This window comes from Zingiber officinale, chromosome 4A, assembly GCF_018446385.1.
Source record: "Zingiber officinale cultivar Zhangliang chromosome 4A, Zo_v1.1, whole genome shotgun sequence".
NCBI lineage: Eukaryota > Viridiplantae > Streptophyta > Magnoliopsida > Zingiberales > Zingiberaceae > Zingiber > Zingiber officinale.
Genome location: NC_055992.1, coordinates 117,396,786 through 117,410,125, shown reverse-complemented (window position 1 = coordinate 117,410,125; position 13,340 = coordinate 117,396,786). Strand labels below are relative to the sequence as shown.

The 13,340-nt window shown below is 36.1% G+C and overlaps 1 protein-coding gene across 1 annotated transcript in view; it reads right to left on the bottom strand.

Annotated features, from left to right (window-relative positions):
• The window catches only part of LOC121972680 (GDSL esterase/lipase At3g26430-like), a 56,606-nt gene that overhangs the window by 9,770 nt on the left and 33,496 nt on the right, over positions 1–13,340 (bottom strand). The window contains exon 2 of the mRNA XM_042524327.1: positions 1,466–1,528. Coding sequence (XP_042380261.1) covers positions 1,466–1,528 — 63 coding nt within the window. The remainder of the gene's footprint in view (positions 1–1,465; positions 1,529–13,340) is intronic.

The following is a 13,340-nucleotide window of genomic DNA, read 5'->3' as shown; positions in this document are numbered from 1 at the left end:
CTTTATAAATTGAACACCTTTACTCCTACAGTTGACAACATGATAATGCATAGTATAGGTATAAAACGTGAATTGACCAGGGTGTAGCACAGACGGTGGGCGCATGATATCTCTAGCGTAATGTGTAACCACCCACCCTTCTTACTTCTACTCTCTAAGGGCGAATGTTACCTAACTACAACCCTCTATCTAGTGTCACTGACGCTATTATTAGAGTCAGTTAGATTTATCACGGTTTAGAGGAATTCCTACCGAAAAATTTCGACAGAGTCTCCCCTGTACCGGTGACCAAATCTATAATACACAAGAAATATATGCAGCCACATGCGACTGGATCACATTTTATTCACAACCACGCAGTAATAAATTCATATTATAACCAAAAGACTAGTCTAACAACAAGAACTAAACACAATCTCCCAGAATGGAACATATTAAGCTACAATCCGAATCAAACTCAATCACAACCTCATAATTTTCATAACAATAATTAAAGAAAGGAATTAGAGCATAAACTCTAAATAACTAAGTCCTGCAGGTTTGCTAGAGCCCTCTGGATCTCTCCATAGTCCAGTCACCACACACATTCATCATCACCACCACCCGGTCGCCTCCCTTCATATCTTAGCTTTTCCTTTATCTGCAGTAGGAGGAAAGAAAACAAAACTATAAGCGAAAATGCTTAGTAAGTACTAATCTATCTCACAAAACTCGAAGTGCATAAAAAGTAATGCAATAATACTGAAACTGAAATGCTAAAGCAAATCTGCATGTGCTCATGGTGAAACTGAATATTAAACATGCTCACTATCTAACAGGATAATAAGAAATTAACACTGTAAGCTTAGAATTAAAGAAACTAACTTTTTATTTATTCTAAGCATAAAACTTGTTTCAATTTCTTATATCCTTGTAATAGAAATTAATCTTTTAATTTCTATCTTTTACTTTCTTCTTCTTTCTTTCTTCTTTTTAACTTTTCTTTTCTTTGGGCCCAGGCTTAGTACCATCTTTGTTTTGTGCGCTCTCTAATAGTGACTGAGGTAGCGAACCTCTAGTCCTATGAGGTAAATACCTTGGTCTTACTAGGGCCAAGACCTTGGAATTGGTCACCTGGATTTATTTAACGACAACCTTGGAAGTCGGGTACTAACCTCTTACTTTAATTCACTAGTTATCTCTTTTTTACTAGACTCTAATCTTTTCTCTACTCATATTTCTCATACTCTTTTATTAGAGCTTATTAGAGTCCTGTAGATGTATCTAACAGGTATAGGATTACAACTAACTAAGCATGCTATATATAAATACACTAGGGAAATCAGTTTGAACCCTCTAAGCATGTTATAAAACCAAATCAAGGAGAGTGACTTTGAACTTACTAATCATGCCATATAATAGAGCAAAGGAAAGTGATTTTAGGCTTTCTAAACATGCTGTAAAAACAGATTTAACTACTAGGAACGCAATGGAATCAAGTTAAGCATACTGTGAAGCTCAAGCTGTGAAAGTAAAATACATTCAACTACTGCTCATGCTTAAATCTATAGCAAAGAAATAGGACATGAAGTCTGATCATGCATGTTCAATAGCAAAGGGAAAAACTAAACAATACTACTCAAGTTTTACTAATAGAAAAATTAGCAATCTGCTCATTGGAATAAAACTCTACTGCTGTGAAAAGAAGTTTTCATGCCCGGTTGCTGGAAATAAACAAGTTTAGGGCTGCATATCAAAAGAATACCACTCCTACTTAGTAAACCAGCAAGAAGAAGAGTCTAAAGCTGATCTGAAATCTAGGGGTTGTTCTTGTTCGGATCTTAGCAAGAAATCTGCAGCTGAAATGCTAAACTAAGCCACGAAAGTATCTAACTAATTCATGCTCATTGCTTGGCAACAAAACTAAATTCCAAGGATACATATACATAATCCGGAAATGGCATCTCCACAAAGCATGGAAGAATTGAAGAATTCAACCTACCTAGCACTACACGACACATAACATCTCATGTTCATTGTGACAGCAAGGAGAGAAAATTGAGCAACGACACTAACCATGGCAATTCCACACAATCAGGAACAAAACTTAAGAAATCTCCTCCTTCTATTTCCCCAACCCTTCTCTTACGGCAGTATCATCAAACAAAAACCCAATCCTCCCTCAAAGAGCTCACGGTAGCAATGAAAAGATCTCAAAATCCATACTACCTCAATTTCAAAAGCCAAGAAATCAAAGTAATACTCGGAACTACTCCTACTACAGGTGAGTAGTACTTACTCTTGCTTGTATGACTTACAGCCGACGGAGGAAGGTGACCTAGGGTTCGAAGGCTTGGGATTCTCGGCCTCTTCTCCTGCCCGTGCATTCGCCTTGCCGAGAGGAGCTTGGGTTTGTGTAGAACCCTTGAAGAAGAACACTCGCCGACTGCCGGAATGAAACCCTAAATTCGGCTTCGCCTTCGTCCAAGCAACGCCGCCGCTGTCGCACGCGAGAACGCAAGGGAGAAAGGAATTCGGGAGAAAATGTTTGGTTTTTTGGAAAAATCAAAACCTAATTCCCTTTAATATATTCGGGTTTAACCAAAATCATGCTATAAACTTAATTCTCTCCTTATAAGGTTAACAAAATCTTGTAGCTCAGCTGGTTAGGCCGGTTTTGGCCGTGGGTTCGAACCTCACCTTCCACAGTTTTTGTCAAACTTTCTTTCTTTTTGTAAACATACTAAATGACATCCAAAAATTGTGTAAAAATACTCTAAAAATTTCTAAAAATCTCTAGAATATTTTAAAGGCATTTCCAAATATTTCTATGGACATTTGGAACTCAGAATAGGAAAAATTGGGTTGTTACATAATGGCTAGGGGTCAATTCTCAGGAACTGACGACCTGGGATTTACTCCTCATGCGCATATAGTCTGTGTGCTTGTTTGAACCTCCCTCCATATCCGTGGGGCCTGCACTAGGGGGTCGCTAAGGTAGCGGATCTACCTTTTTTATATTAAATTATTTTGTTACCCCTAGGGCATAGCGCAGATGGTGGACGCATGGTATCTCTGGCGTAATTACTAGGGGTCAATTCTCAGGAACTGAGACATGGGATTTACCCAACCATGCATCTATGACTTGTATACCTGCATTTACCTCCCTCCATATCTGTGAGGTCGGTACTAGAGGGCCGCTAAGGTAACGGATCTATCTTTTTTTAATTATTATTAAATTATTTTGTCTAGCCAGATGTAATTTCTATAAAAGAATATTTAAAAATAGATTTTTTTTGCTCGAAAAATCTTATAACTTTTTCTATGTATATAAAACAATGATTTTATCTATAGAAAAAATAAAATTTTCAAATATTGACTTTTTGAAAATTTCTAATATTAAAAATTAATATTTTGACAAAAATTTTGTAGAAAATAAATTATTAGTCAAAATTAGAAATAATTTCTGTTGAGAGAGGACAAAATATTTTATCTGACAAAAATTGAATATTTTAAAAATGAATCTGAGATATAATTTTAATTTTAAAATTATAATTTTTCTTGAAAATTTCATAAAAAATAATATATTGCTCAAAAAATTTTAAAACTTTTTTATGAGTAGATAATATTACTATTTGTCATAGATAAAATTTAGAGTAAAAAATATGATCAGAAAGTTAACGAAATAATTGATTTAAAAAATAAATCAATCAAATTAATTTTCTAACCTAATTAGAAATTAATTTATTGAGTTAATCATGACTTTGATATCCAAAATAAATTATTTTATGCTATATTAACTAAATATTTTGCAAAAGTAAATCAATCAATATATTTAACAAAAATAAATTGATATGAATCAAGCAATTTAAGTTTAATTAAGATTTTACAAATAAGTCCTAACTTTTACTCCTCTAATTTGTTTCCCTTTGATCACATTAAAAATAGGGGTAAATATTGAAAATAAATTTATAAAAAATTTCTAAGTGATACATAAATAGTGACTAACACTCTAAAAAAATCTGAGAATTAATTTTCTATCTATTTTTGTAATTTGGCCACTATGGTTTTGTAAATACCAATTAAGCCTTCGATGATATTTAAAATTTCTTTTTAGAGCATGTAAAAATTTTGAGCATAAATTATTCTTTTCTAGAATTTCTATTTTATCTTTTAATTTTGTATTTTCAGCTATTAATTTCTTAAGTTCTTCTTTTAGGCATGTGTTGTCTATTTTGCTTTCTAAGTCAAGATTAACCTTTTTCAAGGAGACAGCCTGGGTTCATAATTTACATAGGAATTTACTTAGCATTTTAATACACTCGAATAATTGATCAGGACGAAGCTGACATACCTTACTTACCATGTCAGTTTAGTTGTCCGACGCTCCCCTTGTCATGTTGCTTTCTTCTGAAGTAACTCCCCCTTCGTCGATGCTCATCTCGAACGAGCTTTCTTCATTGTCTTCAGGTAGATATTTAGCTATTAATGATAGTTCAACAATCTCCTTGGTCTCAAACTCTTCTAAAGATGAATTAGTATCCATCGAGGAGTCGGATTTGACTTCTTTATGTAGTTTTAAGAATTTTTCCCACAGTTCTTTTGCACTTTTGTAGTTGTCGATTCTGTCGAGTTCCTGAGCATGCAGAATGTTTAGAAGGTGGAACTCAGCCTTACCATTAGCCATAAAATTGTTGTGCTACTTTTTAGTCCATCGATGCTCCTTCCTTCTTCAATTTTGGACATTTCAAAACCGTACTTAATCGTTAGTAAAATATTGAAATAGATTTTAAAGTATATCTTCATTCGACGTTTCCAAAATGCGAACTCCCCCTCGGACACTAGTGGGTAGATGCTAGCTCCGACCATTTCTTGTTTGCTTCGGTTGATGGTTAGTCCTTCTGAAGAGTCCTGACTCTGATACCACTTGTAGGTCCCATGTGACTGGCAAGAGGGAGGTGAATTACCCTGAAAAGACAAGAATACTCTTCTTGAGAATTTCAACTATAATTAAGATAAAAACTTTAATAAATAAAAATATATTCCATAAATTAAAAGAGGCTGCTAATTTTTAGTTGGTTACAACCGGAGAGGTTGTTAATCAAAGACATTGAAAGCACTTATAAAATTTGTTGGAAGCACAGAACTTTGGAAACAAAATTGAAATTTGAAGTATAGAAAATGTTGTAATAAATCTTGAGCACCAAAGCTCCTTTTATAGGCTCACTGGTCGAAGTAACAATTTGATGACGTGGCACGATCTGAGCGCCCAGCCCCTATCCAGGCGCCCCAGGTGGTTGTGTAGTTGGTTGTCTCATTCTGTTTCACAACTATAAAGGGATAAGAATTTATCCCTCCAGGGCGCTTGGACCCGTTCCGAGCGCCCGGACCGCTGCTGATGTGGGCCCAAAGTTGATCCACTATGTTGAGACGCCCTTTCGTCACCAAACTGGTATGGGCACCAAGATCGGTCAACCATTCGCTAACCGTCCGACACCTTCTCCAGTTGCTACCTTCTTCTTTAGACATTTGGGTGATCTTTTGGCCTTCCAGAATTGAGCTCACCTGAACCTAACTTTCGTCTTTTCCTTGAGTAGTCTTCTCTTCGACTTCTCGTCCCTCAGAAGCGTCGCTCATGTTCTTCTGTTCCACCGATGTTCTCTTACGTAGCACCTCGTCTGTCAGATGCACTAAGCCTGTCGACTCGCTTCCTGTGTCATCCTTCTCGATCGCTAGCTACGTCTTCCACTCGACTTCTTGTGTTCTTAAGTTCCTGCACACTTAGATACAAGGATCAAAGTACCACAGGACTTAACTTAACCCAGTTGATCACATCAAAACTTATTTTGGGTACTTAGACATCCCTACACGTAATATTCTTGCAGATCCTTTTACTAAGTCAATGACTAAAGAGTCATTTCAAGGATATGGAAAGTCTTTGTGACTTCATAAAATGTAACATGTTATAAAATGTTATGATCTATTCAGTGTATACTTTGTTACATTTTGGATTAAAGTCTCGATGAGCATGTTTGCAGGTTGAGATTGGTCCACTCACATGAATAATCATTTCTATTTGCTAAGTATAAATAGAGGTAAAACTGTTACTTATAGGACAACTTATGTAGTTATGAATACATACATACACATAAGTTAAGTCGCCTTAATAATTGTGTCAAAATGAGATCATTTATGTAATGATCAAAGTAAATGAACCCAGCATTTACTGAATCTGCTTAAGGTCAGATTAAAATTCATATGTTGTATTTAGGATTAGACATTAGGTATGTCTAGATCAAAATTTGTATGATGTTAAATTTTTTAAAAAAACATGCTCTCTTTTTGATAGCATTTGGTTTAGGGGTTTGGGAATGAGGGAATGGATTCATTCCTAAACCTTGTGTTTGGTTGATGGGAATGAAATTAAAATTTTGAAATGAAATCCAAAAACTTGGGTATTGATAAAACCCACCTCCTCCATTGGGTTTTGATGGGAATAAGAATTAAATTTTGAATGAAAATACCCTTAATATATTTATTCATTTTTTCTTTCATATCACTTTATCTTTCCTTGTTCTCTCTCATCATACTTTATCTCTCCTTATTCTATCATCATACTTTCTCTCTCCTCAATCTCTCTCATCATACATGTTAGAGTGTATACTAAAAACCTAATTTTTTGTATAAACATTTATTTAGAAATAAGAATCATATTGGTCAAATGTCTACATTTATATACTAAGTGCAGTTATTCAATTAATTTATATTGTAGATAATATGGTGTGTGGTGTTACACACGGAAGATCATGTTATCAATTCCTTATAAATTATAAATAGTAGCTCACGACTAAGATGGAAAGGAACAAACCATTGGAATAGTCGTAGTGTAATTTGGTATTAGTTTATCATAACTATTAAATTACACTAGTACACTCTGAGTGTATTGAGCAGGACCATTTAAGGTAAGTTCTTTTTATACTGACTACATAAAAGAATAAGACCTTTGTTATTATAGAAGTGTGTGCTCTTAATCCTGATATAATAACAAACACATATATCTAGTATTTATTCTTTGACTTATCAAAGGGTGCGATTTAGTTCGATAAATCAATAGGCCTGATAAGTTGGGAAATGATATTATTTATAGTGTGTGTTGTTAATTATAGAAGGAAACTGTGTCCTAGTAATCTAGGTTGATGATGTCCCCAAGAGGAGTTCATAAGGATTGTCATGTAAACCCTACAGGTGGACTTAGTCCGACATGACGATAAAGTTGAGCGGTACTACTCTTGGAGCTAGATATTAATTGAGTTATCAGTAACTCATTTAATTAGTGGGCATTCTATATCTTAAACACAGGGAGACTAACACACTCATGATAAGAAAGAGCCCGTATAGTAATATGAGATTGGTGTGGTAATTCAATAATAACTCTTTAGTAGTATGAGTTATTATTGATGAACTCGAGTTGTGTGTTCGGGGTGAACACGAGAAGCTCAAGTTCATCGGGAGACCAAAACCAATTCCTCCTCCCGGTCCCTGTCGTAGCCTCTTATTTATAAATTATTATACCCACTCATATCCACCTTCTTCCCCACCTTAAGGTGGCTGGCCAAGCCTAGCTTGGAGCCCAAGATAGGGCCGACCAAACCAAGGTGAGTTGGCTCCATTGGGTGGTCGACCCTAGCTTGAACCCAAGCTTAGGTGGCCGGCCAAAATAAAATAAAAGGGATTTTATTTTTTAAAATTTTTCTTATGTGGATGTCATGGTTTTAAAAGAGAGTATAAAATTTAAATCTTTCTTTTTATAACTTTCTACAAAAGATTAAGAGAAAGGTTTAATATCTTTCCTTATTTGTAGTTAAAAGGAAGATTTTAATTTTTGATAAAACTTTCCTTTTTTGTAACCATCTTCATGATTTAAAAGAGAGTTTAAAAATTAAATCTTTCCTATTATAGTTTCTACAAAAGATTAAGAAAAGATTTGATATCTTTCCTTATTTATAGATTGAGAGGAAGATTTTAATTTTAGAGAAAACTTTCCTTTTTGGAAATCATCCACATATTTTAATAGAGATATTTCAATTTATAAAGTTTCCTTTTATGACCAACCATGAAGGGAATTTTCAAAAGAGAAAATTTTATTTAAAAATTTCCGGAAACAAATTAGGAAGTTTTAATTTTGTGTTTAAAACTTTCCTTATTTGGAGGGATTAAGGTGGCTGACCATTAGAGGTTTAATAAGGAGATTTTAATTAAATTTTCCTTTTTAAATAATGGCAAGGAATATAAGGAAGTTTTTATTTATAAAACTTTCCTTATTTGCCAAGACCAAGGAATATAAAAGAGAGGGTAGAGGTGCCTTACCTTACAACATATCTTCTATTATTCCTCTCTCTTTTCTTCCTTGGTGTGGCCGGCCCTATTCCTCTTCTCCTTTCTTTTTCTTGTGGTCGAACCACATAATCTCTTGGAGCTCTTGTGGTGGCCGGATTTTGTTTGGAGAAGGAGAGAAAGGAGGCTTTGTTTCTAGCATCCCTTGGAGCTTGGTGGTGGTGGCCGAACCTCATCCTTTCTTGGAGTTATTGAGGTGGCTGAATCTTGCTTGGAGAGGAAGGTAGCTTGGGTGTATTCTCGTCTCGGTAGATCATCGCCCACACGATGTCCGAGATAAGAAGAGGAATACGACAGAAGATCGTGAGGTCTATAAGCTATTAAAGGTATAACTAGTTATTAGTTTCCGCATCATAACTAGTTCATCCTTTTATTTAGATTTTGAAATACCAAACACAAGAAGCTAATGAATCTAGGTAATCTAATTTATGTTTTCGATTTTGTGTTTCTTTTATTTTTTCGAATTTGTGATTCGATTGTTCTTTTTGGTTAAACCTAGAGTTACTATAAGGAAATTAAATATTAAATTTCTTTAAAAGGTTTTGACTAGGCGGTGGTAGATGATCTCATACCTAAGAAGGTCTAGTACCTCGCCATGCAGTCCTGGAAGCTAATTTTAGAAATTAATATTTAATTGAATTTGTAACATGGGCGGATTTGGATCAATAATGTTAAGCATCATTTGCGATCCAAGTCTAAACCACCAAGAATAGATAAGTTAAATTTGGAATCAATAATATTAAGTTCTGTTTGCGGTTCCTAATTTAATTTCTAAAGAACACAATAGGTTGTTAATAAAGGTTCAGGATTTGTACAAAATTTTTGTACAAGAGAACCGGTATAATATTCCGCATTGCAACCAACAATACACTCTCTCTCCTTATTTTCTCGCATAATACTTTTTCTCTCTTCATTCTCTTCCATTACACTTTTCTCTTGTTAGGGTCAATTTGTAACTAGAGGAGGGTGAATAGCTCGTCGCGTGCTTGTTGACTTACTTCATGATGATGATATGCAACGAGTTCTATAGAACTCGAAGCAAAGCATACAATGCTAACGCAAGGACTTACTTGATATCCACCTCAAGAAGAGTTGACTAATCCAATGATCCACACATGACACACACTCCACTATCAAAATACTCTTTCTCGGTAACTACCGGAGGTGGAGAAACCTCTTACAATCTCTTCACAACAAGATGCACTCAAACAAGATGAAAATACACAAGTGTATAAATAAAAACCTTTTCTTTGCTTGCTCTTGTTGATGTAGATCACCCCTTGACTCTTGGAACTGTAACAACACTTATCCCCAAGAAGCTTCAAGAACTAGCAGAAAGATGGTGAGAGCTCGTGTGAAGATCGGGAAGAAGAGATGCAAAGAAGAAAGCTCACCACGTCTTTATACTCTGCGCTCCTAGGGATCCCAATCGATTGGACTTGCTCCCAATCCATTGTCACATCAGATCAACGCCATCCCAGCCATCCATCGCTCACTTCCTGCGCAATGGTCATATCCCAATTGATTAGGGAGACTTGAATCGATCGATTCAGAGTGCCTCTGTGCTCTCGCTGAAAAAGGCCTGAATCGATTGATCTATCAATTCAGCCTTCCTCACGTCCACACGAGAAATCCAGCCCCAATCGATCGGCTGATTGATTGGGGATGGCCAATCGATCGACTGATTGATTGGGGATGGCCAATTGATCTGCTGATTGATTGGGAACCCCTCTGTGCTCGCGACATTGCTTCCTAATCGATCAGCCGATCGGCTGATCGATTGGGCCAGCCTCTACTCACAGCACACTCCCAATCGATCGATTGGGCTCCGGTTCAATCAATCGATTGATCGATTGACCAACCTTTGACTTTCCTAATTCAAGTCCAAGGTTTCCAAACCCAACATCCAGTCACTCGTTATCTATTGGGGCTCCTCAAGCCTAGCATCCAGTCAACCTTGACCTGCTGGGACTTCTTCACCAAGTGCCTGGTCAAACCTTTGACCCACTTGGACTTTTCACCTTGTACCAAGTATCCAGTCAATCCTTTAACCTACTTGGACTTCCCAACACTAGGTATCAGGTCATTCTTGACCAACCTGGATTTCCATGTGCCTAGCTTAACTCACCAGGTCTTTCCATCTGCCTAGTTTCACTCACTAGGACTTTCACCTGGCTTCACTCACCAGAATTTTCCTTAATTGTCTGCTTCACTCACCAGGTCTTCCAACTACCTAGCTTCACTAACCAGGTCCTTCCATCTGCCTAGCTTCAGTCACCAGGACGTTCACCTAGTTTCACTCACTAGGATTTTCCTTCAGCCTAGCTTCACTCACTAGGGCTTTAACCTGACTTCACTTATCAGGATTTGTTCTTAACTGCCTGGCTTCACTCACCAGGACTCCCACCACCAAGTGTCCGGTCAACACTGACCCACTTGGATTTTCAATTTCTGCCAACCTTCCTGTTGGACTTACCTTTGCCTAACCTACAGTTCGGATGATTGCTCCAGCAATCTCCAATCTTGATCATATCATCTCCATGTATTGCCAAATATCGAAACCCAAACATCATGACTCAGACTTGAGCCAACTCAACCTTGGTCAACCTGGTCAACCTTGACCAAAGCAATATTATACCAACAATCTCCTCCTTTTTGATATTTGACACTACATTTAAGTTAGGCTAATCCTATAATATCAACTTCTTCTTCATGCCAAAGCATGAATGAGGGCTTCCTTCATTCTCTCCCTTTCCTAGAGGGTAAACTCCCCCTTTGGGTAATGAAGACCTAATTTAAACCCTACATTCTCCCTCTTTGGCATACATCAAAAACTCTCCCCATGAAGAGTTACTCATACGTTGTTCACAACCTCGCATGTTGTTAATAACACTATGAAGAAGGTCCCATATCCTTCATTGTCTCCAATGCTCGCCCTTGAGCATTAACCCTCTCCAAAATGCTCATCCTAGAGCATTCACCACAATGAAGGTTTGACTCCTTTAAAAAGTTTGTGAGAAATAGGTTTCCATGTCTTTAAGGAGTAACCTCCCCTCCAAAACACGCTTCAAACTTCTGTCATTACACCAACAATGACTTGAAGTTCGTAAAACTTCAGGAAACCTAAAATTTTGGAGTTTTGAGGTTCAAATATCAATATTGAAACCAAACCTCATCCTAAACTCCAATTTAGTCTTCCTTAACCAATCCATTCTTGTTTTCATTATGAAAACTCCCCTTAAATGTATATAAATGTATTTCAACGGGTTAGGAATGATTAACATGACTAAAAATAGCTTAACGGGCTAAAATCAGACTTTTACAGTCAAATTCTGCCTTCTCAATCGATTGAAGTTGGGACTCAATCGATTGAAGCCTATTCCATCGATCCAATGATCGATTCTGCAAGCTTCTGTTTGCGAAAAAGCTGCTTAAATCGATCAATTGATCGATCTTGCAGAGTTGAATCAATCGGCTGATCGATTTCACGAGCCTCTGCTCGTGAGAAACTCAATCTCAATCGATTAGCTGATCGATTGATACCTCCCAATCGATCGGTTGATCGATTGGATTTTTGATTTCCTGAAATCCAATTTCAGTAAAATTCAGAAATACCCCAAAAATTTTATAAAATTTTAAAAAATTATGAAAATTCTTGTAAACATTATTTAAGGCATATATTTTCATGGAAAAAATATTTTCTAAGAAAATACATCTTATTTTCAAAGATTGACACAAAATTAGAAACTTGTAAAAACTTCAATGTTTCTTCCAAGTTTGTATTTAACTATACATTGGTGATTACTATAAAAAAATAGTCTTCACCAAGGTTTTCGAAAAGCATTTTAAAATCATTTTCAAAACTAATTTCCAACCATGTTCTTTGGGCTAAATGCACATGACTTGTACATTAGCTTTCCCAATGATTGGAAAACACATAACTATGTGTTTTGATAAACCTAAAACTCAAAAAATGCACTAAACAACATTTTGAGTTTTGTTCATCATCCTAGCTTCTCACTTTCATCTAATGTGTATTAAACTACATACAAATCACCTTAATTATGATTCTTTATGAGATGTAGATTTTAGTTTTGCCCTAACTAGGGGTTCATGCATATTTATCTAGGCATTTTAAGACTTATGAACATCCACCTAGGATGTCAGTGTTAGGATCTTGTTGCTAAACACACGGAAGCACAACAGAAATTAACTAGATCCTCTATCCAGCAGATCCATGCGAAGGGAATAAACATTGCATATAAACAATCTATACTAAGTTACATGATAGGATTATACCTTTGTTGCGTGCCCTTCGCAATTCCGACAACAACCTTTTCTTTGGATCCAGATCTCAGCACGTTCAAGCATCCGCGACTCTACGGTATCCACACGAACATATCCTTCGTTCGTCACACGAACGAAGCCTTCGGAGAAGAACCATCTTCTTGTGCTAGCAAGAAACATGATTCAGCCAAAGAGGAAGATTCGGCCATGGAAGGAAGAGGAAGAAGAGGGAGATGAAGAGACACCATTCTCTTCACTTCTCAACACTTATGAAAAATTCATTACAAAAGGCTATTTATATTTATCCCATGAATACCAAAGGTCTTTTGTCTCTTTGTATTTCTCTTAATGGATTGGATTTATTATATTGGATTAACCATTAATCCAATAACCCAATAAGTCTAACCCATTGAGTCTAATCCATTAATTCAATGTGTCTAATTCAGATTGGACTCAATCCAATGAGTGGGTTCATTTGAGTCTAACTCAATGAGTAACCCAAAAGGCCTAATCATCTCATGATTGACTCTTAGGGCTAATTACTAATAATCTCCCACTAGTACTAGTGTCAATCACCACTAAGATGACACCAACACTTTGGATTTACCCATTATTCTTAATATCCTTAATATTTTAGTCAAACTAAAATACCCATCTCTAAATCAATATATTCTTTGTGT